The 23,482-nt window shown below is 36.0% G+C and overlaps 1 protein-coding gene across 14 annotated transcripts in view; it reads left to right on the top strand.

Annotated features, from left to right (window-relative positions):
• The window catches only part of ADGRL2 (adhesion G protein-coupled receptor L2), a 157,236-nt gene extending 133,990 nt beyond the window's left edge, over window positions 1-23,246 (top strand). For 3 of the 14 annotated variants that reach the window (XM_072342619.1, XM_072342621.1, XM_072342620.1), the window contains exons 17-24: window positions 6,331-6,422; window positions 7,271-7,315; window positions 7,604-7,630; window positions 8,298-8,466; window positions 12,017-12,145; window positions 12,569-12,665; window positions 15,372-15,500; window positions 18,923-23,246. In XM_072342619.1, the coding sequence (XP_072198720.1) occupies window positions 6,331-6,422; window positions 7,271-7,315; window positions 7,604-7,630; window positions 8,298-8,466; window positions 12,017-12,145; window positions 12,569-12,665; window positions 15,372-15,500; window positions 18,923-19,677 (1,443 nt within the window). In that variant the 3' untranslated portion in view covers window positions 19,678-23,246. Of the gene's footprint in view, window positions 1-6,330; window positions 6,423-7,270; window positions 7,316-7,603; window positions 7,631-8,297; window positions 8,467-12,016; window positions 12,146-12,568; window positions 12,666-15,371; window positions 15,501-18,164; window positions 18,218-18,922 lie in introns of all 14 variants that reach the window. The other 11 variants (XM_072342629.1, XM_072342630.1, XM_072342631.1 and 8 more) reach the window with 11 other exon arrangements.
• The last annotated feature ends 236 nt before the right edge of the window (window positions 23,247-23,482 follow it).

Raw genomic sequence — 23,482 nt, 5'->3', positions numbered from 1 at the left:
CAGCAGAGTAGTAAGCTCCTAGGCTGCAACAAGTGAGGGTTTGCTCAAATGCATCAGTTGTGGACACAGAAGAAAGATAGTGCTTACTTTTGGAAGTCCATGTGTACACAGTGATCTCCAGCAAGATACCCTGCCACTGCCAACCCTTAAATGAGGTCTGGCAAGGAGCAGGTCCTGGCTTCACCCCTTCTAGTCACTCAGGAGCTTTGTATGCACCTGAGCTCCCCCAGGTTGGCCCTGCCTTCCCACCAGATGCTCAGTCACTGTTTCAAGCTGTGACTCAGCATTTTCGCTAAGGCATATTTTCAGAGAAATAGTTTTTGATGAGTGTATTGAGTTAGAAACTCTGAAGTATTTGCAAGATTTAAGTCTAGACCATTATAATAATTATACAGTGTTTATTCTAAATACATTTAAATTTAATCAAGTATGAGGATAATGCGTACTTTTTAAAATGAAACCTACAATTACAATTGAAATACATAGTTACTATTTTCAATATGATAGGAGATATTTTTCAGAACAGAGTTTTTCGCTGCAGTTGTTGTAATCCTTAGTAGGAAACTGAAGTTTCCTGTAACTATAGTTCAGTTACATCAACTCTGATTGTGTGATGAGAATCTCACTTTCTATGTCTTGCTTTTTATTTCATTGCTACTGCAAGTATTTTGCTAAGTCACCTCTATTTCTCTCTTGCTTTAAAATAACATTTCATATGGGAAGCTTTGGGCATTGCTTACGGCTTTTTCACTTCCTCATAACCAGGTCAGAGTGAGAATAGAGGTGAAGGACATTTAATCATATTGACCATGTACAGACATAGTTCACTATTATTTACTGGCCATGACATTATTATCCTCCAGCAAATCATTTAGACTGAGACGCAAAAGGCCTCAGGGAGCAGTATTCCCAACTTCAAAAATATGAAACAGCAGGTAGCAATCACAGCACGGTTCCTGGGAGTAATTCTTCTCTAGCAATTGCTTTGCCCTCTAATCGTCCCAATTGAGAAAGCAAGAGACTAGAAGAAGTGTGAGAAGTGTAATGGCTGAAAAATAATATGTCGTGGGCAGTAACCAAAGGCAAACCATGGTTGTACAGTAGTGTGCTTAGTAGCATGAGAGAATTTCACCTTAGTAAGCTTTTTTAACATGTTAATCTAAGCACTTATTTTTGACAGTCTTGCTTACTTCTCTAATTTACATAATTTTCTCTGAGTTTATAAGTGTTTGCACTTGTATCTGTGTACAGGTTTGAACAAAATAAGGGTAGAGAAGTAAGGGAGGGGAAGTATGAAGTTCCTCCTTCCTTCTGAGGAACTTCCAGCTTCACTACTTCCATAGCCTGCCATGCCTTTGGGCACCAGGGTTATTATATCTATGAGAAAAGAACATGTAAGTAATGAGCAGTGGGAAACCATTAGTATGCCTGAAATGGTTTAATGAAAGCTTGGATCATGACACGTCAGGAGCTGTTCTTATCATTTGGACAGCTCCATCTGCATCTTTAATAATTAATTCAGTTCAGTAAGAGTTCAGCTTGCACGCTCATTTAGAAGCCTTCTTCAGAGAGCACCTCTCTCACTGCCAGTCCCAGAGAGAAATAGTCTTCTGCATGGCTAAGAGCAAAGATCTGGAGATACAAGAGCAGTTTTAGAGCTGCATTTGCCAGGTAACAAAAGCTCCAGGGAGTTCAAAAAGGGTCAGAACATGTGCAGTTCAGCTAGGTTACTTCAGAGTGGTGTTTCTGTTCTTCTGTCTAATCATATCCATGTCAGCACTGCAGGCTGTGTGGAATGAATTTTAAGCTGCTAAGATCAGGCAGACGTGATTCAATTGAGCAAGTTGATGGCTATAAAGCAAACAGTGCTCTCCTATAATCTGTGGTCAGAAAAGCCAAAGAATTTTGACTTCTGAGTAGATCCATGATCATTCATATCCAAGAAAAAAAGTTCGTCTGATTTCAGTTCAGCCAAAACTACTACACTATGCTTCTCACAGGTGGAGCTAATCTATTAGACTACCAAAGACTATTTAAGAAGAAATTCCTAGGATGGCCTGTTTCATTTACATGGGAATGCATGAGATAAAAATCTGGATGCATACATAAAGATGCACGCATATCTAATTCTACATTTTAAAACTGTGTTTACAGGCTTATGTATAAAAAAATATGTAAGTATATTTTAGTAGTAGTCACTTGATAAATGATGTTTATCTGTTGCTCACGGTGAATTTTATCATAATTATTGCAAAAGGCGGTTTTCTTTGGCTACTAATTAATGGTACCTGAGACTAATTCCAACCTATTAGTCTTCTGTGCAGATTATTGCATACACTTCTTTTGAAAGTTAATTTGATTTGAAGACATTCACTCTTAAAATTACATAGATCCCAGGTGCCAACAGACAAAATTCTACCTGTGTTATTCATCATATCCGGTACCTTCTGATTTCCAGACCAGAACTGGCATTGTTGGTGTTGGATATGAAAGAAGCATGATCTTACAGGGTGCTGCTTTTGATTATCTCCATAAAAACTGTTCAATTTTCATATTTTAAAGTAGCTGTATTTTAATTTTGCTTAGTATGTATTTGTTTTTTTTCTGCTTAATTCTATCCAATTACATTTTCCATATCAAGGGTTAGGTAGGTAGGAACTGGTACTTTAAAAGGTGCTCATGTTCTTTCTTGTCTGCTTTTACATACATTTCAGAAACCTATGTGTATAGATTAAACTAATTCTCTATCATTCATTATCCCATGTCTCATAGGGGGTAATATATTTTAGAAATTGTAGCAAAAACTGATGTAAACCTAATACACATTTCAGATGTGTATACTGTCATTGTGCGTCTGTTTCCATGATGCATTTATGCTGGTTGCCACTGAGGGAGAGTAGTATTTTTTGGGGTTGAGGTTTTGGTTCATCTTGAATGGATGCAGCCCAGTTGTCTGGATGAGGCCTTGCCCATCAGCAGCCCATTGTATAGTAAGAATAAGAGAAAGTCATCACTGTCTGAAACCCACTTTTTACCTCACAAGTTTTCTTTCAAAAGCCCACCTTGCTGTTCATATGGATCTTTATGTGCACCAGAGTACTGCATGTTTGTGGTGATTGCTCTTCTTAAATAAAAGTGTTTTTACTCAGGCCCATCTGTCAAGCTTGGAAAACATCTATGAGTTTATTTGCTTAGTTTAGCAATAGTTCAGTAACCACACATGCATAGAATAATGCATGTTGGAAGGGACTTAAGGCAACCTGTGGTCTAACCTCGTGCTCCAAACAGGCACAGCTCTGAGCTCAGTGTAGCTTACTCAGGGCTTGAAAAGAAAATATAAAGTCAGTACAAATGAATGTGAAAATATTAAATGCATTTACTTCATGTACAGACCTTCCTGAACATGTATTTCTCACCAAGAAAAATGATTTGGCCGTTCCTCCTAGAAGTAATTACTCTCCAACAAGTTCCCTTCTCTCACTGCTTAGTGTCTGGTGTAATAATATGGCAGGATGCCCAAAACTCATGAGTTCTTCCAAAACAATCAATTTCTAGATGAAAAGCTGTGAGGAAGCCAAAAGTGACTGCATTTATAGCAGATTTGGTTGCTGTTTTTGTAAGCAGACAGAATAGGCTTTTGGTAATGACACAATGTTCTAAAGGATGCCAGTGTGTTTGAACAAGCGGCAAATGATGGTCTTTGACTGCTGAAACTATGTGGTGTTTCACAGTGATGGAGTAACAAGTATCATATGCTCTGTTGTCATAGTTACTTTGCCTTCAAAGTACAGTATTTTGCTTTCTTTCTTTTTCTTAAGAAGGCTCCTTCTCTATTGTGAATTATTTTCAGAGTATTATTTTCTGTCAGCTATTTTTGGGGCTCTATTTCCTAAATTAGGATTAAAACATATAGTAAGAAAGTGTTATATGCAGTTATTCTGTATTTCAGCAAGGAGATATAAACAGACAGAGCTTAGTACCTACATAAAACCTGAATACACTGGAGTTTGGATAAGGTTCTGTGGTAAAGCCGTGCTTGCTTGTATGTCACCAGAGGAGCCTCAGTATCTAAACACAAGCTTTTGTTTTTCATATGTCAGACCAACACTACACTCTTACAAAAATCAGAGGATAAAAGCCTTATGTTTCATAAGGTAGTCATTTATGGATTTAGCTGAGCCTATGAGTTTTTAATCCAAGAACGATGTCACTGCTACAATGCAGGATCCTTCTGGGTAGCTCCTTAAGCAAAGAGCTGCTCTGTAAATGCTGTTCTGAACTGGATTGTGCAATCCCAGAGGCACAGGTTGCAACCAAAGTTGATTTCCATGTTAGCATTGGCATGGGGCATCTCTTTAGCACTCAATCTGTTTTCACAAGAAGTAAATTGAAGTTAAGCAAGCTGGAGGAGTTCATCTTATACTAGCTACCAAAATGTGCAAATAACTTTTTCAGATACAAAATAATGAAATCTGCCTGACAAGGCATGGAACTGAAGGCCAGAGCCCACTCTCATTTCTGCTACAAAGGCCAGAGACAGGAGCAACTTGCTTAGTCATACAAGTAACATAAGGCTGCACAGTGGAAATGTAGATAAGAGAGTCAAAATTATTACAGTGATGCAATGAAATGTTTCTCAACTGGTTAGTTGTAACTCAAAGTTTATAAAAGACAGTCAACACAGACATGAGATAATGAAACTTTTATTTGAAGCAGTGGAAACTGTGCTTAATTTATGTACATACTTGCACTGAAAGTTTGCATACTTTCTGTCAATTCTTGAAACACTGTAAATTGTAAAAGCTTATTTTTGTTATTTGTATCACATACACTTTTTGTGTGAATGTCAAGATGCAATTGTAAAAACATTTTATTTTGAATCAGGACTGATAAGGTCAAAAGCTGACAAATGCTGCTCTGGTGTTGAGAGCTACAGTATGGGAACACAGTGTTCGTTCTGATTTTGAGGCTGCAGCAGCAGAGATAACATGGTTGCCCTTAGCAGTAGGAATTATTTCTGTAATAAATGGTTTTATTAAACAGACTGGGATCAAAGTCTTCAAAATACTCCTCTTTATTGTTAAGATCTTCTCTTTATTAGGATTTCAATTACATTTCTGACTATTGTGGCACAGCTGTAGGAACACTTCTGGTATGAACCCAGTGTTACAAATGCTGTGGGTATTTTTATGTCTCAAACCAAAGGCTCCCCGAATTAGAAGTATGAGCTTGATGATTCTCCATCATTCACCATTTAAAGATACACAGGGAAGACTCAAAGAATGGGGTTATAATTCCTATCTATCTAATATGTCCATGCATATTCTCCCTTCTTCTATTAGGTTTTGGTTTAGGTATTTCTTGTGTACCATTGCACTGAAAGATAGGGATATATTTTCTTCTTCACAAAAGGACATGGCTTTTGATGTTTTTAAACATAGTATTTTTAGACATAGAATTTTATTTGAATTATTTGCATGACATAGGAGAGTGCACACTGATTATTCAGGCTGTTTACAATGTTTCAACCCATTCTTGCAGACATTTGGCTTTCTGGGATTCTTCATGTGGTTTGGTATCAGTAGCAGAAAGGCACGTAGTGCCTCTGGTATCTGTGATTCCATTTCACAGTAGGAGATTTGTGAAATAAAAAAACAAAGATATGAAAAATTATTCTCGGTTTCTTCCTTGGTGTCTGTATGTCACACAAGAATGAAACAGCGTGGTCCTTTCCTTCAAGTGGCATGCAGTCTTGCTTTAACAGTATTCAGACTACAGAATGAGAGAGCAGGCAGTAGGGAGGGTACGCCCACAACATATGTCTATGGCACTGTTAAATTTGATGCACTTGCTACATCTTTATGTTTCTTTTTCTTTTCTATTTTTTTTTTTTAAATAAAATATAGTTTAAAAAAAAGGGGAGGGGGGGGGGGGGTGAAACCAGTAAAGACGAAAGACTTGGGATTGTGAAAAGGCAACTAGTGTAGCACAGATGGAAAACAATGTCAGAGTTTAGAGCTGAACAGAGGTTGAACACAGCATGCTAGAAGATGGAGCTAGATGGACACTGACATGTGTTGGATATGAGCTGAATATGGCTGATTCATGGCACTGTGGTCAATTCAGCAAAATTAAGTGAAAAAATAACTTAAAAACATTTTTGCCCCTCATCTGAATTTGCAATCACTTTTTACAGATAGTCTGATAAAGTTACTCGGTTTCTCTACATATTAGAAAATAAACCATGGAGGTTTTGTTTAGTCTGTAACATCATCGTTATTCAACCTTTCACTTGAAGTAGTTTAATTGCATTATTATCTGTTTTGACAGCTGAATCTTATCTTCTTGGTGATCACATTGTGCAAAATGGTGAAGCACTCAAACACTTTGAAACCAGACTCTAGCAGGTTGGAAAACATTAAGTAAGTGCTTTGTGTTCAAGTATGAGAACTGTGATTATTTTCTGATTGCTGAACTGATTGAAAGCTACTCTCCATTAGTAGCACATGCCATTCTCTCCCAGCAACTGCAGATGTCAATTAGAAGCAAACAGAACCAATCCTGCTTTCGTCACATTGTTTCTGTAATGTCACAAATACTGGTCAAAATTAGTTAATTTCAGCCTGGAAGTAATGCCAAGAAACTGTTTCATGGAAATACCGCTGCACTGTAGTAATTTCATTTGAATTTAAAATGCAGTTCAAAAATGATGTTCCCGTTTGCATGACTGATATGGTTATATTAAGTTTGTTTTGTTAAATGACATTCTGATTTAAGGATTCTGAGCAGTTTCTGCTCATAATCCTGTTGTCCCAAGAGAATTGACTCTATTATTATTGTTAACTTGAAGATTATCTGCTGTTTTCATGCTAATTTAGCAAATGTTTACTTTATCTTGGTGCTGTACTGCAGTATCCTTTTTGCAGAGTAATGCAAGTGTTATATAATTAACGAGGTTTTGTCAGCTCTTGCTTCTTTAGATAGCCTTCTAACGTATATCTTTATGTTGTACTGAAGGTTCTTGTTATCAACACTGAAGGGATGGTGCAACTTTATAATACTAAGGGTTGGATGTGAAAGGGTCTTAGAGATTTGCTTTGAATTTTGAAAATGGCAAAGGGAGATTTTCACTAAGGCTAACATTGTGACTAGATATTATGGATAGGTCAGTATCAGCTTCATTGCATGTTGCATGATGAGAGAGAGAGCTAATCTTTAGCATCTCTCTCTTTTCTTCCTTTTCCTCTTTCTGTCTTCTCATCCACACCAGTAATTACCGTGTTTGTGATGGCTACTATAATACGGACTTACCTGGGTAAGATAGAACCCTACATTAACAAATTTCTGGCATGACTTTTAACTTTACAAACTCGGTCAATATTGTGGATTGCCCTTAATTTTAATTAACTAGTTTTGAGATACCTGATTTGCTAAAGAATTTTTAACTACTATATGCCTTTATAATTTTAAATTGCTTGCCTCTGCATTTTGAATTTCCTAATTTTGACTAATTTTTATAGACAATTAAAAATGCTCTTATTAATTTCTGTTTCAATTCTGTCTAATAATTTTGTTTCTCTTTTCTGCTTATAATGCTTTCTAGCTATGAAGATAATAAGCCATTTATCAAGTAAGATCATTAGTTAGATGTGGAATTCACTGACTAAATTCCCTTTCCCTTTCATTCTGTGCCGTTCTCTACAGTTCCTTTTCCTTAACCTATTCATGATGGAATCTTTTTTACACTATTCTATAGAGCAATATCCATATTTTTGCCACATTTCAGCAGAGTTTCTTCATGCAGAAGTTAGACCATCTAGCTTCAGTATAGCTGAGTTTATCAGAGCATTAAAGATTTGGGCTCTAGGCTTTTAATCTGTTGTTTAACCTTTGTGCATTTGTGTTACATTATTTGGTGTCATTTAGCAGCACCACTGTTTAAAATCTATGCTGTGATTAGTGGCTAAGCCAGATTTATCAATCTCTTTTGTAATAGCAGATAAGGCAATGGAGTAGTTGGGGTTTGCACTATACTTCGACATTTCAAAGTATTTTTGACATCCTGTGCAGTTCTTGAGAAAGAAAAAGGTCATATCTACTCTTGCTGTTTTCACTGGAGACTAAAAGTACCAAATGGAATTGTTCTTTCTTTAATAGATAAAAGGTTAAACCCAAGGAATTTTTACAATTGAATATGAACCTAGTAAAAGTCAACTGCAGGAACTGAAATGTTAATATTGGATTTGGCAACATGCAATCTTAAAAGTAACGCTAGTAAAATTAATTTTCTTTTACAGATCCTGGGTCCTGGGTGCGTTTGCTCTCCTGTGTCTTCTTGGCCTAACGTGGTCATTTGGTCTGCTGTTTATCAATGAAGGAACAGTTGTGATGACGTATCTCTTCACAGTATTTAATGCTTTCCAAGGGATGTTTATTTTCATCTTTCATTGTGCCCTTCAAAAGAAAGTAAGTAACTAAAAACAGAAATGTATGCTCTCTATGTCCTTAAAAATACTGCATACATTTCTTAAACAATAGAGAAAAGTACATTTTGAGAACAAGAGTTTTTTGAAGAAGTTTTAAGGAAAGGTCTAGGATCAAAAGCAGTTCTTGCTGCATGTGCTTCAGAGAGCCATTTAACTGCTCTTTGGCCTGTATGAGTTTAAAATGGATGCAGTGTTTCCAGTCTCAGCTTTAAAAGTTTAGAGGCTTTGGGAAGAAGATTATTACAGAAGGTGTACAGTTTAACATTGATGATGCAGTATGTATGATGTTGAATTCACAGCTTAAAGTCCTTTATGCACTTATGAATCAAATCCTGCCTGCAGCACTGCAAACAAAGGATCTTTTACAATATCAGCCCATCTCAGCCTGGAAACATTCTCTCAGATCAAGGCAAAGACCTCTCATGAGGTCCTATTATGCTGCCACATAAAACTACAGGTGATAGGCAGGAATTATGCTGCAAGCACTTGTTCATTACAAAATTAAGTCAGATCTGAAAATTAATTTCATTTTGAACTTCAGCACACCTAAAGAAAAAGTAGCCATTAACTGCAGACAACAGGTAATGAGGGGAGTTTACTAAGTAAGTACACCAGCATGACTACTTGTTTTCAAGCATTTGCCTCCCCCTGCAAACCAATAGGTAAGTGCTTTTAACTGGAGAAATTGAAATGCCCTGGCAACTACCTTCCCTAATGAAAAGACGTTCTAAATTAGTTCTGGTCCCCTTTGCCCAGATCTGCTGTAGAGAGGGAAGTTTGTAGAGGAGGGATGAACAGACAAGTGAGAATGAATTGAAGGGCACAGGTTTCCCTCTCTCCTTCTGTGTCCCACACTGAGAATGGAGACTGTTTTCATGCCTTAGAGATGCTCCAGTGAAGGATGAAAGGCGAATGCTTACAGAAGGCATGGCAAATGAAAATAAAAAGACTTGAGAGCAGAGAGGAAGCGTATATGTCAAAAAAAAGCCCACCACAAACCATAAGATAAAATGCAATAAATCCATTGTTTGGAAAAACCCAACTTGCAATATTTAGGTTCTAAATGTTTATACCATTTTTAGGCCACAGGCCTAACAGTTATTAACTCCCTTTATAATTAGCTCACCAGAGACATAATTAACTGATATTTATAGAGTGGTTCAAGATTCTTGGATAAAAGGTTATTATCTAAGGGCAAAATCACATTCTTGCATGTTCTCAGCTCCAACAGAACCAGTGTCTCTAGATTTGGTGTAGGCATTCAGACATGTTTTGGTAAATCATGTGGGAGACATAATGGATTTTATCCAGAGGAAAATGGCATTGCTTTCATTTTGAGATCAAAACACACTTGGAGAGGAAAGTGATCATAGGAAAAGAGGGTAGAAATTTTCAAAATGTAAATAATTTCTATATTAATGTTTCATATTGTGTTGCTTTATCACTTGTGTTGGCCTTGAAAATAAAAAACAGAATCTGATTTTATTCCTTTTTACAGCTGTGCATTGTTTTTTTATTAAGTGGAGTCAGCAAAAAGCAATATTAAAATACCAGTCAAGTGCAAAAAAGCACAACCTGGAGCAATAAAATATATACCTGAAAGCACGTTAAAGCTGCCATTTAAGATTTTTAAGTTTCGATGAGTTTGACTGGATATCATCTGATCCTCTGTCTGCATAGCTAATGTAGTCTTTTTATTCTGTTATTACTAGTTGGTCACTAAATTGAACAGAGAAATAGAACTGTGAAAGTGAAAACTATTATGTTTGCAGCTCTGACAGGATGATAGTGCCGTTGTTTCCAACTATTTCCAACAAGCTATAATTTAGAAATAATGACAGAGGAATGCGCTGTACTGACAGATAATGCACGTTCAAAGCAATATAGGCATTAGGCAAAACCAGCCCTGGAGGGTGGTATTTGGGTGAAAATAGAGTTTTGATTGCTATTGTCTCTACTATATAGTGTTCTGGAGCATTTAATACCCATTAATGATCAGGAATGAGTTTTCTTAGTCTCTAGTGATTATATACATATAGACTTTCAACTTTGAGAAGGCAAAGATAAAGATGATTATAATTCTATGTCCAAGCCTTTCTGTTTTTTTCTGTTTTCCTTTTTGTATGTTTGTTTGTGCTGATATTGGTAGGAGTTCATTTAAAACACGTGTGATATACTTTTAAATAGATGAGTTGTCGTACTGTAATTGAAATTAAGGCATTAACTATTCAAATTTTCCCGAACTTCATAGTTTATAGAAACACCACGTCATGTACTCCGTGATGAAGTTCTTGGAACACTGAAAACAGTGTGTGGCATATGTAAATCCACAATGCTAATTTTTTGCATTTTTCCTTCTTTCTCAGTTTTACATCACATAACTTTATTTCTGCCGCACATATTCTGTAGGCCAAGCAGAATTTACAGATTAGCTGAAATGTCACTTTTCAGAGGAATTTAGGAGTCTCATTGATGCACATGAGACTCCTGGATTACCAAGTATCTGGCAGAATGTTTATGAATGTAACATTTGGCATCGTTACAAGTTTTATCCAGTGCATCCTTTCACTGATCGCGTTGCCAGGATACGTGTGCTCTTTTATGTTATTGGAAAATAAATAGCAATGTAGCAGTGAGAGAATTAAAAGCTCTGTAAAATCATCCAGATTATTTCTACAACAATGTTAATGCATATGAATTACAAAACTTAAGTTTCCAGTAGTTCGATGGAAACAGAAGGTAAATAAGTGGAGGCCAAATACTAAAATCATTATACAGCCAGCAGAGACAATAGCAAAGATTCTGCTTTTTGGTCCTAAAAGCAAAAGATGTTTAGTTTCCCAGCCTTTGTGGTTCAGCTCCTGGCTCTGACCTTTGCTGGTGCCCCACTGCTGCAGCTGGTGAACTAGCAACTATTTGAGTTAGCCAGCGTAACTTTATATGAAAAAATGCTCATAGTCCTTGCAGTTTAGACTAGACTAAATATAGTCATCTTGGAATACTTCTCTGAAAGGAATAACTTAAAATGGGCAGTACCGAGAAGCTCAAAGGCTCATTGCCTTAGCCTTTCTTGAATGCCCAGATGAGAAGACATGCTTTCTATGGCGTATGCAGCAAAAGTATTGCACCAAAACTTTGGCACCATAAACTATTGCAAAAAAAAAATGACTATTATCAGCCAATATTCTGTATTAATTCATTAATACAGTATCAACTGTATTAATCTACAATATGGAGACGAAACAAAAATAATCCTGTAACAACTCAGCAACAATAATTATTCATACAGATATAAATGAAGTATCTGTATACCTTAGAAGTGATTCAGAAATCCTGGCTAGCCAATCATGTTGCCATTAAGTAAGGTAAAATATCTAATTTTTCTAATGGCCATCATTTCAGTAGACAAGAATTATCTGTTTGTTTGAAAAGCAGGTGAGCATTTTCAGTGCAAGATTGATGTCTTTTTGTGAATGAAGGTATTTGTCACTCTGTTTTTTTGTGCTGAAGTATTTTTTTTTTCCCCATAGGTACGTAAGGAATATGGCAAATGCTTCCGACATTCCTACTGCTGCGGTGGACTACCAACTGAGAGTCCTCACAGTTCAGTGAAGGCATCAACAACAAGAACCAGCGCTCGCTATTCCTCTGGCACTCAGGTAACAAAGATTTTGACAACATCTTTTAATTAACCTTATTTATAAAAAGCCCACTGAGATGTGCTCCAATCAGAAGCAGTAATTGTCTTCTCATTATTATCACTTAGGTGGCAAATACACACTTCTGCATGCTAGAATTGATTTCTTTTTAAAGATTTCATTTTAGTTTGGTCTAATGCAAACACCTTATTTTTTCTTGTAATTATGGGCTGGTTTATTGGAAGGTTTATAACATCATGTTTCATCTAAATGAAATCTAATAAATTAGAATTGTAATAACAGAGGATGGAGCTTTGCTCTCTGCTATAAGAGTGGCTTACCATTCTCACCAGTCCAAAATAAATGAGAATATACAATAGTACATAAGTGGGAAAAAGCCTTCTGTAACTTAAATGCTCTTGTCTTGTTGCTTTACTTTAACAGAGTCGTATAAGGAGGATGTGGAATGACACTGTGAGAAAACAATCTGAATCTTCTTTTATCTCAGGTGACATCAACAGCACTTCAACACTTAATCAAGGTCAGTCACTGGGAACATTTCAGTTTTAGAAGACTTAAATTTTTTACAGATTTTATATAATTTAATTTAACACAGAAGAATTGAAAAGAATGTGTTTAAAAAAAAAGAAATCTGGAACAAATGTACTCTAAAAGCAGAGTTTTTAAAGTCATCCACCAACCAGCACGTTTTAAAGCCATGTTCCCTCATCTGGCCCCCTGATATAGAAGTTGAATTCCTCCATTCATGGGAGCGCATTTAAATAAGTTTCATCAATAATTTAACTTAAAAGCAAGATCATAATTTTAAATCTTTCCTAACCTTTATAGGTTAAATCTGAAACAGAAATATGAGTGCAGTAACATTTTAATGCATATTTGACTATGATTTTTAGGTGCAGAAATTTTCCCAGTGAAATCTAATTGATATCGTTTCTATGCAAAAGATGTCTGTAAAGCATTTATCTTTTTTATTTCAAAGAGCATTGTATCTGTCACATGGGATAGAATCCAGATTTTCAGGCACAGAAGCCAAAACTTCAAGTTTCTTATCTCGATTAGACTTTGAAATCTGTAACTGCATTTTCATGTCCACTTAGAAGACAAGGGTATTAATCAACACAGAATGTCCCTTCTTTTCTCCACTTCCCCCACCCCCTCTGTTTTTTTTTAAAGCAGTTTAAGTAATGGAGGCGAAGACTGTGAAAGCCAAGCTCACAGCCTTATTGTTCCACTCACATCCCTAAGAGACAAACATGTAGTTCTGACCAGTTCCTGCTTGGCTTAAAAAGTTTCAAACAGAAAATTTACCATTGTCAGGACTACTGTAAAACCCCTGTGAACCACAAATAGCAAATTTTCTCCCTTGTGCTTTTCTCAAGATTCAGTGGTTGAGACCTGTACTTAATTCCTGTTTGCTTTGGAAGTAAAAAGTGTAGTATTTGGCAAAAGACAAGATTTCAAAAAGCATGATCCTACTGGCTTACAGAAATATCTAAGACAACTTGTGTGTCTTTTTGTTCCCTCCTGAATCTTTATGTTCCTCTGGCAAAATTTAAAAAAAAAAAAAAAAAAAAAAAAAAAAAAAAGATAAAATAGTAGAAAATGTATTTTTTATTTCATTTATTAAAAGCCCACAAATATGGTATATATAAAAGTCTGGGATTTCACCACAGGAGGTACACTTTGCCCATGCTACAGCTTCAGGTTGTTCAGAGCTGTGCACAGAGCTTGGAGGCTTTTCCCTGCTGCAGAGCTCCAGTCTCATCACTTCAGATATCACTTGAGATGCTCTGCAATGGCTAGAAAAAATTGATACTGTTGTTATTCAATTACAATAATTCTGCTCTCTCAGTGATAAATACCTTTAAGAAAAGTTAAGTGATTATCTACTAATTAGTGTTGGTGTTCTTTAAAATAAAAATCAGTGCCTTGAAGGTGGCTGAAAAAACTTAGGATTGGATAAAAAAAATTTGCAAACTATAAATAATTCCAGATTGTAATTCAAATGAAGATATTGAACACAGTACACAACAAAAGGTGTTTCAGTTAGTATATCTTGTAGGAATTAGATTACAATTGAAAAAAGCTACAGTGAACTGTTTTGTAGTTGTTCACTGATACAGACTATCTTTATCAGGCCATAGATCTCTGCATTTTTGATTTTTCTGCTTCTGTACAGTACAAAGATTAATATAAAATATAATATTACTTTATCCATTGCACGTAAAAATACAGTATAAAGATATAGCTGGCTTTTTAGCTTCCCATGGGTCTGTGATACACTCATTCTGATTTACTGCCGTGTGGTGCAACAGAAAAGGAAGTCGAAATTTAATTTAATTGTTTAAAGTAAGTTTTCTTTGTCATTTTTCCAGACAGTTTTTCTTTCAGTATTTACAAGTCAGAGATTAACTGTATTTTTGGACCTCAAAAGATGCTTATTTGTTCTTTTTCTAGTTCTTCTGAATTCTTTAAGTGATGTTGCACTGACATATACACTAGGTTTTAGAAGATCTTTTCATTCCTGTAGTATCATGCTTCACATTACATTGTTTGTAAACTGATTGTTTAAATAAAATTTGTCATTCAAGGAATTCTTTTTTAAAACCTGGCAGTTAAATTTGTAGCATGAATGTCCCGGGAGAAAATGTGAATGCTCTGATTTCTTAGAGCAAATATTTTGTTTCCCCTCAGCATGCATACTTTTGCATATACTAAGATATGCTTGCAGTTTGTCATCCACTGTCTGTTTGAAAACAGCAATTCCCTTCCACTCTCCATGTGTTTGTCATAAAGTGAATAACAGCTCTGATCCTGTCAAAAGAGATTTTTCAATACCTTTAAATTTAAGAAACTCCGTTCTCTCCATTCTGGACAGAAATGTTCTGTGATACCATTTTAAAAGTTGCAGTAGCTTTATGTAGTACCTTGATCTCTACCCATTTAATTGCTATTCTTGTGTAACACCGATTTTGTATACATTAGTAAATGTCACTCTCACCAGATGTTTACTTTGGGGATTTGGACAGCACCTGTGAATTACTGGAATTTAACTGTATTTTCCTACTCCCGTTTCAAACATATAGCTTAGACATACTCAGAAATTTTCAGCTGAATTACATTTGACAGGTTCTACATGATTCATGATGAATAAAAAATATTCTTTATTGAAACTGTCAGAATAAAATTAAAGAACTGACATTTTTTTCTGTTTCTTTTGCTTCAGGAATGACTGGCAATTACCTACTAACAAACCCTCTTCTTCGACCACACGGCACTAACAACCCCTATAACACATTGCTCGCTGAAACTGTTGTATGTAATGCCCCTTCAGCTCCTGTGTTTAACTCACCAGGTGTGCTTATACTTCCTGAATAAAACCGCTTTTCTTGGCTTGCTCCAAATCCCTTCTTTTCCCTAGATAGAAACTCAAGTTTCAGTACCCTAGCCCTACAGTCTAAATTTCTGTCAGGTTTGAGAAATACAGTATTACCAATTTCAGCTTGTAAAACTGCACTATATTATAGTAATGCCTTTGCCATAACAGTATTTACCAGTAATTATCCATGTTTTTAACACAGGTGGCATAAATCTTAATATACTATTACAGGACTGACACCACATGGTCCGAGAGCCCATCTTCAAGATATATATCACTTAGAGGTATCATGTCTATGCAATGTAAGGTTGACTCTAAAGCTTGCTGAGAAAAACCTGCTCATGGAACGGATTAGGTACTAAAGCAATGCAAGGCATCTTGACACCTTTGGATACCGCAGCACAGAAAATTGTATCCAGCGTCAAACAGATCTATAGTATAGTGCAGCTTTATGGTAGATCATTTTCTTTAAGAAAATCATGAGATTAACAGTTAGAACAGTTTAGCTCTGTTGGAATAAAGGGTGTCATCACGTACCTAACATTTTGTTGTTACATTCTCTAGTTGCTTTTTTTTAACTACAGTGCAGTTCATCGGTAAATATCTAGCAGTTACTGTTAGATGAGTTGTTCAGAGCACTTTAGTATTACTGGAATGATAAATCTTTGATAAAGAGCTCATGAAACCTTGTTTCCAGATTTTATTTCAAGTTTCCTTTTTAACTGAACTGTAGTTTCTATTTTCATTCTCTTGTTTTCTTACTTTCCTTATGCTTTCCTCTAGCAACCTACAGAGAGACAAGTATGGGAGTAAAACTTAACTTTGCCTATCAAATGTAAATTTTTTCAGCATGATTTTTAATGGGCACAATTAAAACATAACTAGCGGTCATGAAGTAGACTCAGCGGGCAAGTGGTTCACAATTTGCAAATGAAATGTTTCCACATTCAAAAAGTACTTGCATACTGCTTTTTGGAAAACAACATGAGGTCTGTAGCAAACCCCATTGGTAACGGAAGTTATACAATGCTGAAATAATTTGCTGTTTAAAACCAAAGCAGTGTCAAGCAGAAACGCTTAACAATTCACTTATATTTTTACATTCCCACAGTAATCTTGCTACAGGCTATGGAAAGATTTCAAATAATTACCTGATCACGGGCAACAAAATTTGCCTCATCAAACCAATTTAAATGTATTTTAGTATGCTTAACTCTGCAGTATATCATAGAAAACTCATTTTGGATTATCAGATACATTTTGGTATCTGTTTAGCAAAAGAAAAGAGAATTAAAATTATAGAATTAAATCACTTTCATGAGGGAAATGAATGCCAGCATGTGGTCCATGTGTTGTCTACTTTTATAAATGCCATATGTTCTGCGCGGCTAAATCCATTGCAAGAAAAGCCTTTAGAACATATATGAAATTGCAAAACTACAAAGTTGTTTAATCAAAGCTTAAGGAGACCTTTCAAACAGCCCTCATCTCTGTTTAAATCAGTACACATAAAGAGGAGCTAACAGTAACAGAGCTACAAAATGATCTGCAAATTACTTAGAATTTATTCAGAAATTATTACTCTGCTTTCTAAAGTTGAAGAGAAAAATCTTTTCATGAGAAAATGCAATTACTTTTTAATTGAAAACAATATTTTCCAGAGAAGATTGAATTTTCTAGGATAAGCTGCAGCTTTAATTATGAAAAAAAAACAACAACAAAAAAAAAACAAAAACAAAACAAACAAACAAAAAAAACAAACAACACAACAAGAACAAAAAATGTATAATCTGTTCCAAAACAACAACTTTCTTATACTCCTCCAAGCCTTGCATATAATGCAGCAGCCTCACAGTGGTCAGTCTCATTTCAGTAAAGTCACTCCATTCTTTCTTCTGTAGATAAAGTGATTTTCTAGGAATGCTCCAACCATCCGACTTTCCATAATTCAGACTGTTTAGTTTCTTTCAAAGTTTCTTTATTTTACTTTGCTTGGGAAGCACTGTGCTGTCATAGTTTACATGTCTTTGTGTCTGTAGGAAATCCTTTTCTTTATTGTGTTATTTCCCCCCTGTTACCACCCCCCCATCCCCCCCCCCCCCCCCCCCAAAAAAAAAAAAAAAAAGGTCCAAATCAAAACATGAAGACCTTAATCATCATAAGACTTCATTTTCTCCCACTAAACTTATTTTCATGTTTCTTAGCAGACTTACCCAATCTGTCATTTGTCCAGCAGGTATGAGATATCAGCCATGGCTGATTTCCTCTTCCCATTCCACAACTAATATTTATTCTTTGGTTTAATTTCTGTGACACACACTTACAGAAATTCCTAACATTTCTGCATTTGACTTCCATGCCCATGGTAACGGTGGGCCTAACTCTTAATTAACTATTCTGGTTCATTCAGTGCTGTCACTGTGACTGATGCAGACTGCAGGCAAACTTTGACCTTTAGAAGCCCGGGGCCGTTGTTGGCAGACAGAATTAGTGCAAAAAAATTACATTAAGTGGGAAAAGAAAAGCTGTTATTGCTTAGTAATCTAATTTGCTGAACCCTTGCTCTGACTAAGTTGCTGAGAAGCTCAGTAATTCTTCATCATGTTACAATAAATCATTTTACTTTCTTTTATATATCAGCTACTCTTAGGCCAGATAGCCTGAGCAGACAGACATGATGTGAGTTGTCCAAAGTGAGTCATTCCACCTGCTGTCTATCGTGTTGTTGGATGGTGCTTGTGGGCCCTGGTCCCTGTAGTGTGAAAGATGGCTGTCCTTGTTTAACATAAATTCTTTGTATTTATCCATTTTTTTTCATTCTTTTCTTTACCTCATCTCAAAAAAAAATAAAATTAAAAAAAAAAATTAAAAAAAGGAAAAATGTTAGAAATGTGTTAAATTAAAGTAGTTGCTTGCCAGTTACGTGGGTTTATGTTGTACATTTACCTTCAGTTACGTCTGTGATCTAATTCCTTTAATTTAGTGTTGTTTAGGACAAATTCTGTTAATTTTCTTTCTTCTAAATCATGGTGGTGTACTTCAAAACATAGATGTTTCCAAACAAATTGCTTTGCATTACATATGCAAGGGCATGGAGTGAACAGTTCCTTGTGGAAGAGTCACAGAAATGACATTAAATTAAGAAATTAAAATGCCACTATTCCCCACAGGAAATGTGTGTTACTATTGTATAAAGGCATCTTTCCTATAAGGTGTGCAACTGTTTACATTTGGGAATGTTCAGTAACCTAACTTTTCTCAAGCCTTACTTTCATGTACAACTTTGTCCTGAACTACATTAAAGAATTTTGTTTAAAAAAAAAAAAGAAAGAAAGAAAAAAAAAAAAACAGTGATAAGCATATCAGGCAATAACCAGACCTGTCCTTTTCTGTTTCAGGACATTCACTGAACAATGCCAGGGATACAAGTGCCATGGATACTCTACCGCTAAATGGTAATTTCAACAACAGCTACTCATTGCGCAATGGTGACTATAATGACAGTGTGCAAGTTGTAGACTGTGGACTAAGCCTGAATGATACTGCTTTCGAGAAAATGATCATTTCAGAATTAGTGCACAACAACCTGCGGGGCAGCAGCAAGAACCACAACCTGGAGCGCACGCTGCCAGCCAAGGCTGTGATCGGCGGGAGCAGCAGCGAAGATGACGCCATCGTGGCAGACGCCTCATCTTTGATGCACAGCGACACCCCTGGGCTGGAGCTGCACCACAAGGAGCTTGAGGCCCCACTTATTCCTCAGCGGACTCACTCCCTTCTGTACCAGCCTCAGAAGAAAGTGAAGACCGAGGGAACCGACAGCTACGTCTCACAGCTGACAGCCGAGGCTGACGACCACCTCCAGTCCCCCAACAGAGACTCTCTTTACACAAGCATGCCCAACCTCAGAGACTCTCCGTACCCAGAGAGCAGCCCCGATGTTGAAGAGGATCTCTCTCCTTCCAGGAGGAGTGAAAACGAGGACATTTACTACAAGAGCATGCCAAATCTAGGAGCTGGCCATCAGCTTCAGATGTACTATCAAATCAGCAGGGGTAATAGCGACGGCTATATAATTCCCATTAACAAGGAAGGATGTATTCCAGAAGGAGATGTTAGAGAAGGACAAATGCAACTAGTGACAAGCCTTTAATAGTGTAGCAAAGAAATATTAAAGGCCACGTACAAGTATTAAAAAGACTTAATTGGCCCCGTGCAGGCTCCCTCGTATCTGCTTGAAGAGACAATTCTGTTGACCCTGTGGTTCTCCTCTGTAATGGGGATGACTGGACCTCGCAGTTCTGTGAATTTTTATAAAACAAAAACTTTGTATATACACAGAGTATACTAAAATGAATTATTTGTTACAAAGAAAAGAAATACCAACAAGGTATTTTAAGATATCTTCTGCTGCTGAATTTAACAAAATTGTGAAAAAAAAAAATAAAAATAAAAATAAAACACTTTCCAGCCATTTTACTGCAGCAGTTTGTGAACTAAATTTGTAAATATGGCTGCACCATTTTTTTTTTTTTTCCTAGGCCTACATTGTATTATATACAAGGCGTAGGCTTTAAAATCCTGTGGGACAAATTTACTGTACCTTACTATTCCTGACAAGACTTGCAAAAGCAGGAGAGATATTCTGCATCAGTTTGCAGTTCACTGCAAATCTTTTCCATTAAGGCAAAGATTGAATACATGTCTAACCACTAGCAATCAAGCCACAGGCCTTATTTCATATATTTCCTCAACTGTACAATGAACCGTTCTCATGAAAAGAAAAAAAAATGGCTAAAGAAATTATATTTTGTTCTATTGCTAGGGTAAAATAAAAACATTTGTGTCCAACTGAAATATAATTGTCATTAAAAATAATTTTAAGAGTTTGAAGAAAATATTGTGAAACGCTCTTGGTTGCACATATGTTATTAGCTGTTTTTCTTACACTCTGTTCATAGTACAGTAGTATGTTTAAAATGCAAGTTCTGCCCGTTTTTCACTTATTTTTCACTGTAAACAGTGTTCTGCTTTGACAGGTTAGGTTTTTTTTGTTTGGTTTTTTTTTTTTTTTTTTTTTTTTTTTTTTTGTTTAAATTTTTATTGCCAAAAACATAATTTGGGGAGAAAATTGTTTTAGAAGCCAATTATGCCAAGCCTTGCACAAATTTGGTATAGCTAACAAAGATTGTAACTCAGTTCCCTGTTCATTCTTAATCAGGGTTGGGTGGTAAGGGGCAAAGGGGACACTGGACACTCCTCACAGACTTTCTCGTGAATAAAAGGTGCCTGTCCTTTAGAAAATAAATAAAACATAACTATTACTCTTCCATATTCCTTCTGCCTATATTTAGTAATTAATTTATTTTATGATAAAAATCTAATGAAATGTAAATTGTTTCAACTAAATTCTGCTTTTTTCATCCCTTTGTGTAAACTTGTTAATAATGAGCCCATCACTAATATCCAGTGTAAAGTTTAACACCTGTTTGACAGTAAATAAATGTGAATTTTTTTCCAAATAGGTAAAATGTGCATTATTATGTACAAAGCATAATTGGCATCAGCAGTCCTTTGAGCCAGCTGTATCCTGCTTAGAATGGCTTCTTTATGTTTTATGATTTAAGTGTTGAGAATACAATAGAAACTGTCTGTGTAGTGCTACAGAAGAGAGTTCATCTTTACTATTCATTACCTTAGTCACAATTGAATAGGATCAAATTCAGATGTAGCAGGGTCATTAGGAAAATGTACTGTAATTTCATATATTTACACAACTTTTTAGTAGACATATGTATTGAAATAAAAAAAATAAGGTCATAAATACCACCGTCATAGTCTCAGCAACAATAATTAGCAGTAATTGTTAGTGATGAAGATATATTCTTGTAGCAGGGAAAACATGAGTAAGCAGCATTTGGATGGCACTCAGAGTGCTATACAAATAATCAATCTGTCACTGTTTTCAATTAGATAAATAAGCACGACTGCCCTCATTTCCATCAGACAAGAAAACTGCAGAAGGCAGCCCAAGATGGTATCTACAGATAAGTGGCAAAATTGGAAGTCTGAAGTCTGTTTCCTTGGTTCCCAAGCCTCTTGTTGTCCCACTAACAGCTGGGCTTCTCACAGATCATGCCAGGGACTTCATTTGTTGCAACTTATGAAAATGCCTTCCTTCATTATCACAGAGGCCATTGTTTCATGTGTGGCCAGTGTGACTGAATACAGGTATGACAATAGCAAAAAAAATTCATTTGAAAGCCTTAGAAATTCTGTTTGCTTCTAATCTGCTGGTAAATATAAAGCTCCATTAGGAATATATATTGATACACAATAGTTTCACATAGGCACATTTTGAAAAAGGTCGGATTTAAGAAAAATTCTGAGGGGGGGGGAAGGGGGGGGGGGGGGGGGGAAGAATTCTTGGTATTTAGATAGAGCTAACTATAAAAATTACCTGGGTTGAGGTGGAACCACATAGCTCAGATAACCTCAGTATATCTGTAATCAGGCCTGTGACACTGTAGCAATTGCCACTGAAGACAAAGGCATCTTCACTGGATCCTACTGGTAACTCACCAGTAAGTTCCTTAATACTTAAAAGTTACTATCTTCATGGCAGATTCACCAGAACATTTAGAATTTATTCAGAAACTGTTTACTTCTGTTTAATAGAGATGCTTTAAAAATCTGAAGTCTCTGTGAAGTAAGGATTTGTTCTGATTCAGGGTATACCAGCAGACACTTCGGAGCAAAATGATTCCCTTGGTCTGTCTGGCAACTTAAAAACATACCTGCTGCCTTCTATCTAGGAAATCATGTCTTAGGGATTTAAAACCCATGGTGCTCAAGTAATTGCAGTACATGACCTAGTAATATCACCAGCTTTCAGCAGAATATTCAACCCTAATTCAAGCAAGTACTCCTTTGTGTCACATGTTGTCTAACTAAAGGTAGCGAAACTACATGCTGGAAGGTTTGTAGCATTGTGATCTTAAAAATAAAAAATAAAAAATCCAATTGCAAATGTAACAAGTATTCCTAAAACAAGAAAATTGAGCTGATAAACCTAAGATGAACCAGCTGAACCTAAGTATCATACAGGAATTCCTTTGTTAGCTTCTTTGTAGCATAGTTGTTGTTTTTTACCAAGCCTGTTCTTTTTCTTTTTTCTTCTTTTAATATTTTGCTAGTGAAATGTCCTGTGTTTAGCTAGCAGCTAGCAGTCAGTAGCTTGCCAAATTTCTGTTGGTGTAACTTCTCAGTGTAGTAGGTTACAATATAATTATATAGCCGACAGCTCCTTGTAATTTCTTTGTGTTCTCTCTCACGTTCCTGCCATCTTGTCTTGGGATCAGAAGGACAGAAGAATTGAGAGGAAGAGTTCAAGAAAAGCGAAATAATGACAGCAGAATTAATGGAAACAAGTGTTTCTTCAGGGTCATCAGCTAACCAGTTCCTACGATGGTGCCAAGGATATGCTGCTATTTTAGGCACTGTCTTTCAGAAGAGCTGTAATTTTCCTATGGCTAGTAACCTCCTGTTAGTATCAGTGTTAACCCTACTGGCTCCATCCAATTCTTCCTTGTAACTTCAGTCCAGTTATATTCCAGCAAAAGATTAAATGGGATGTGCATTTAGTGAACTGTTGTATAATGGTGCTATGCATTGTTTAATATAAAATACATCTCAATTCTACATAAGTGAACCATAACATGAAGAAATGCAACACTGGTAATACCTTTATAGTTAGAATTAACCTTTATCTGTGAACTCTACAATCCACTTTTGCTTCTTTTAAATTGAAAATGAAATTATTAATAAAGTTTACATACATTCACTTATGTAGACAATAAAAGATATTTCAAATTGACATAAGTTACGGATAAAATACGTGTCATTTTATGTCCTAATTTTTAAGGAATATTTCTTTCTGAACTGCTCAGAACAGACAT

Source organism: Excalfactoria chinensis, chromosome 8 (assembly GCF_039878825.1).
Source record: "Excalfactoria chinensis isolate bCotChi1 chromosome 8, bCotChi1.hap2, whole genome shotgun sequence".
NCBI lineage: Eukaryota > Metazoa > Chordata > Aves > Galliformes > Phasianidae > Excalfactoria > Excalfactoria chinensis.
Note: the sequence above shows the minus strand (reverse complement) of the source record. Positions and strands in the feature narration are given on the sequence as shown.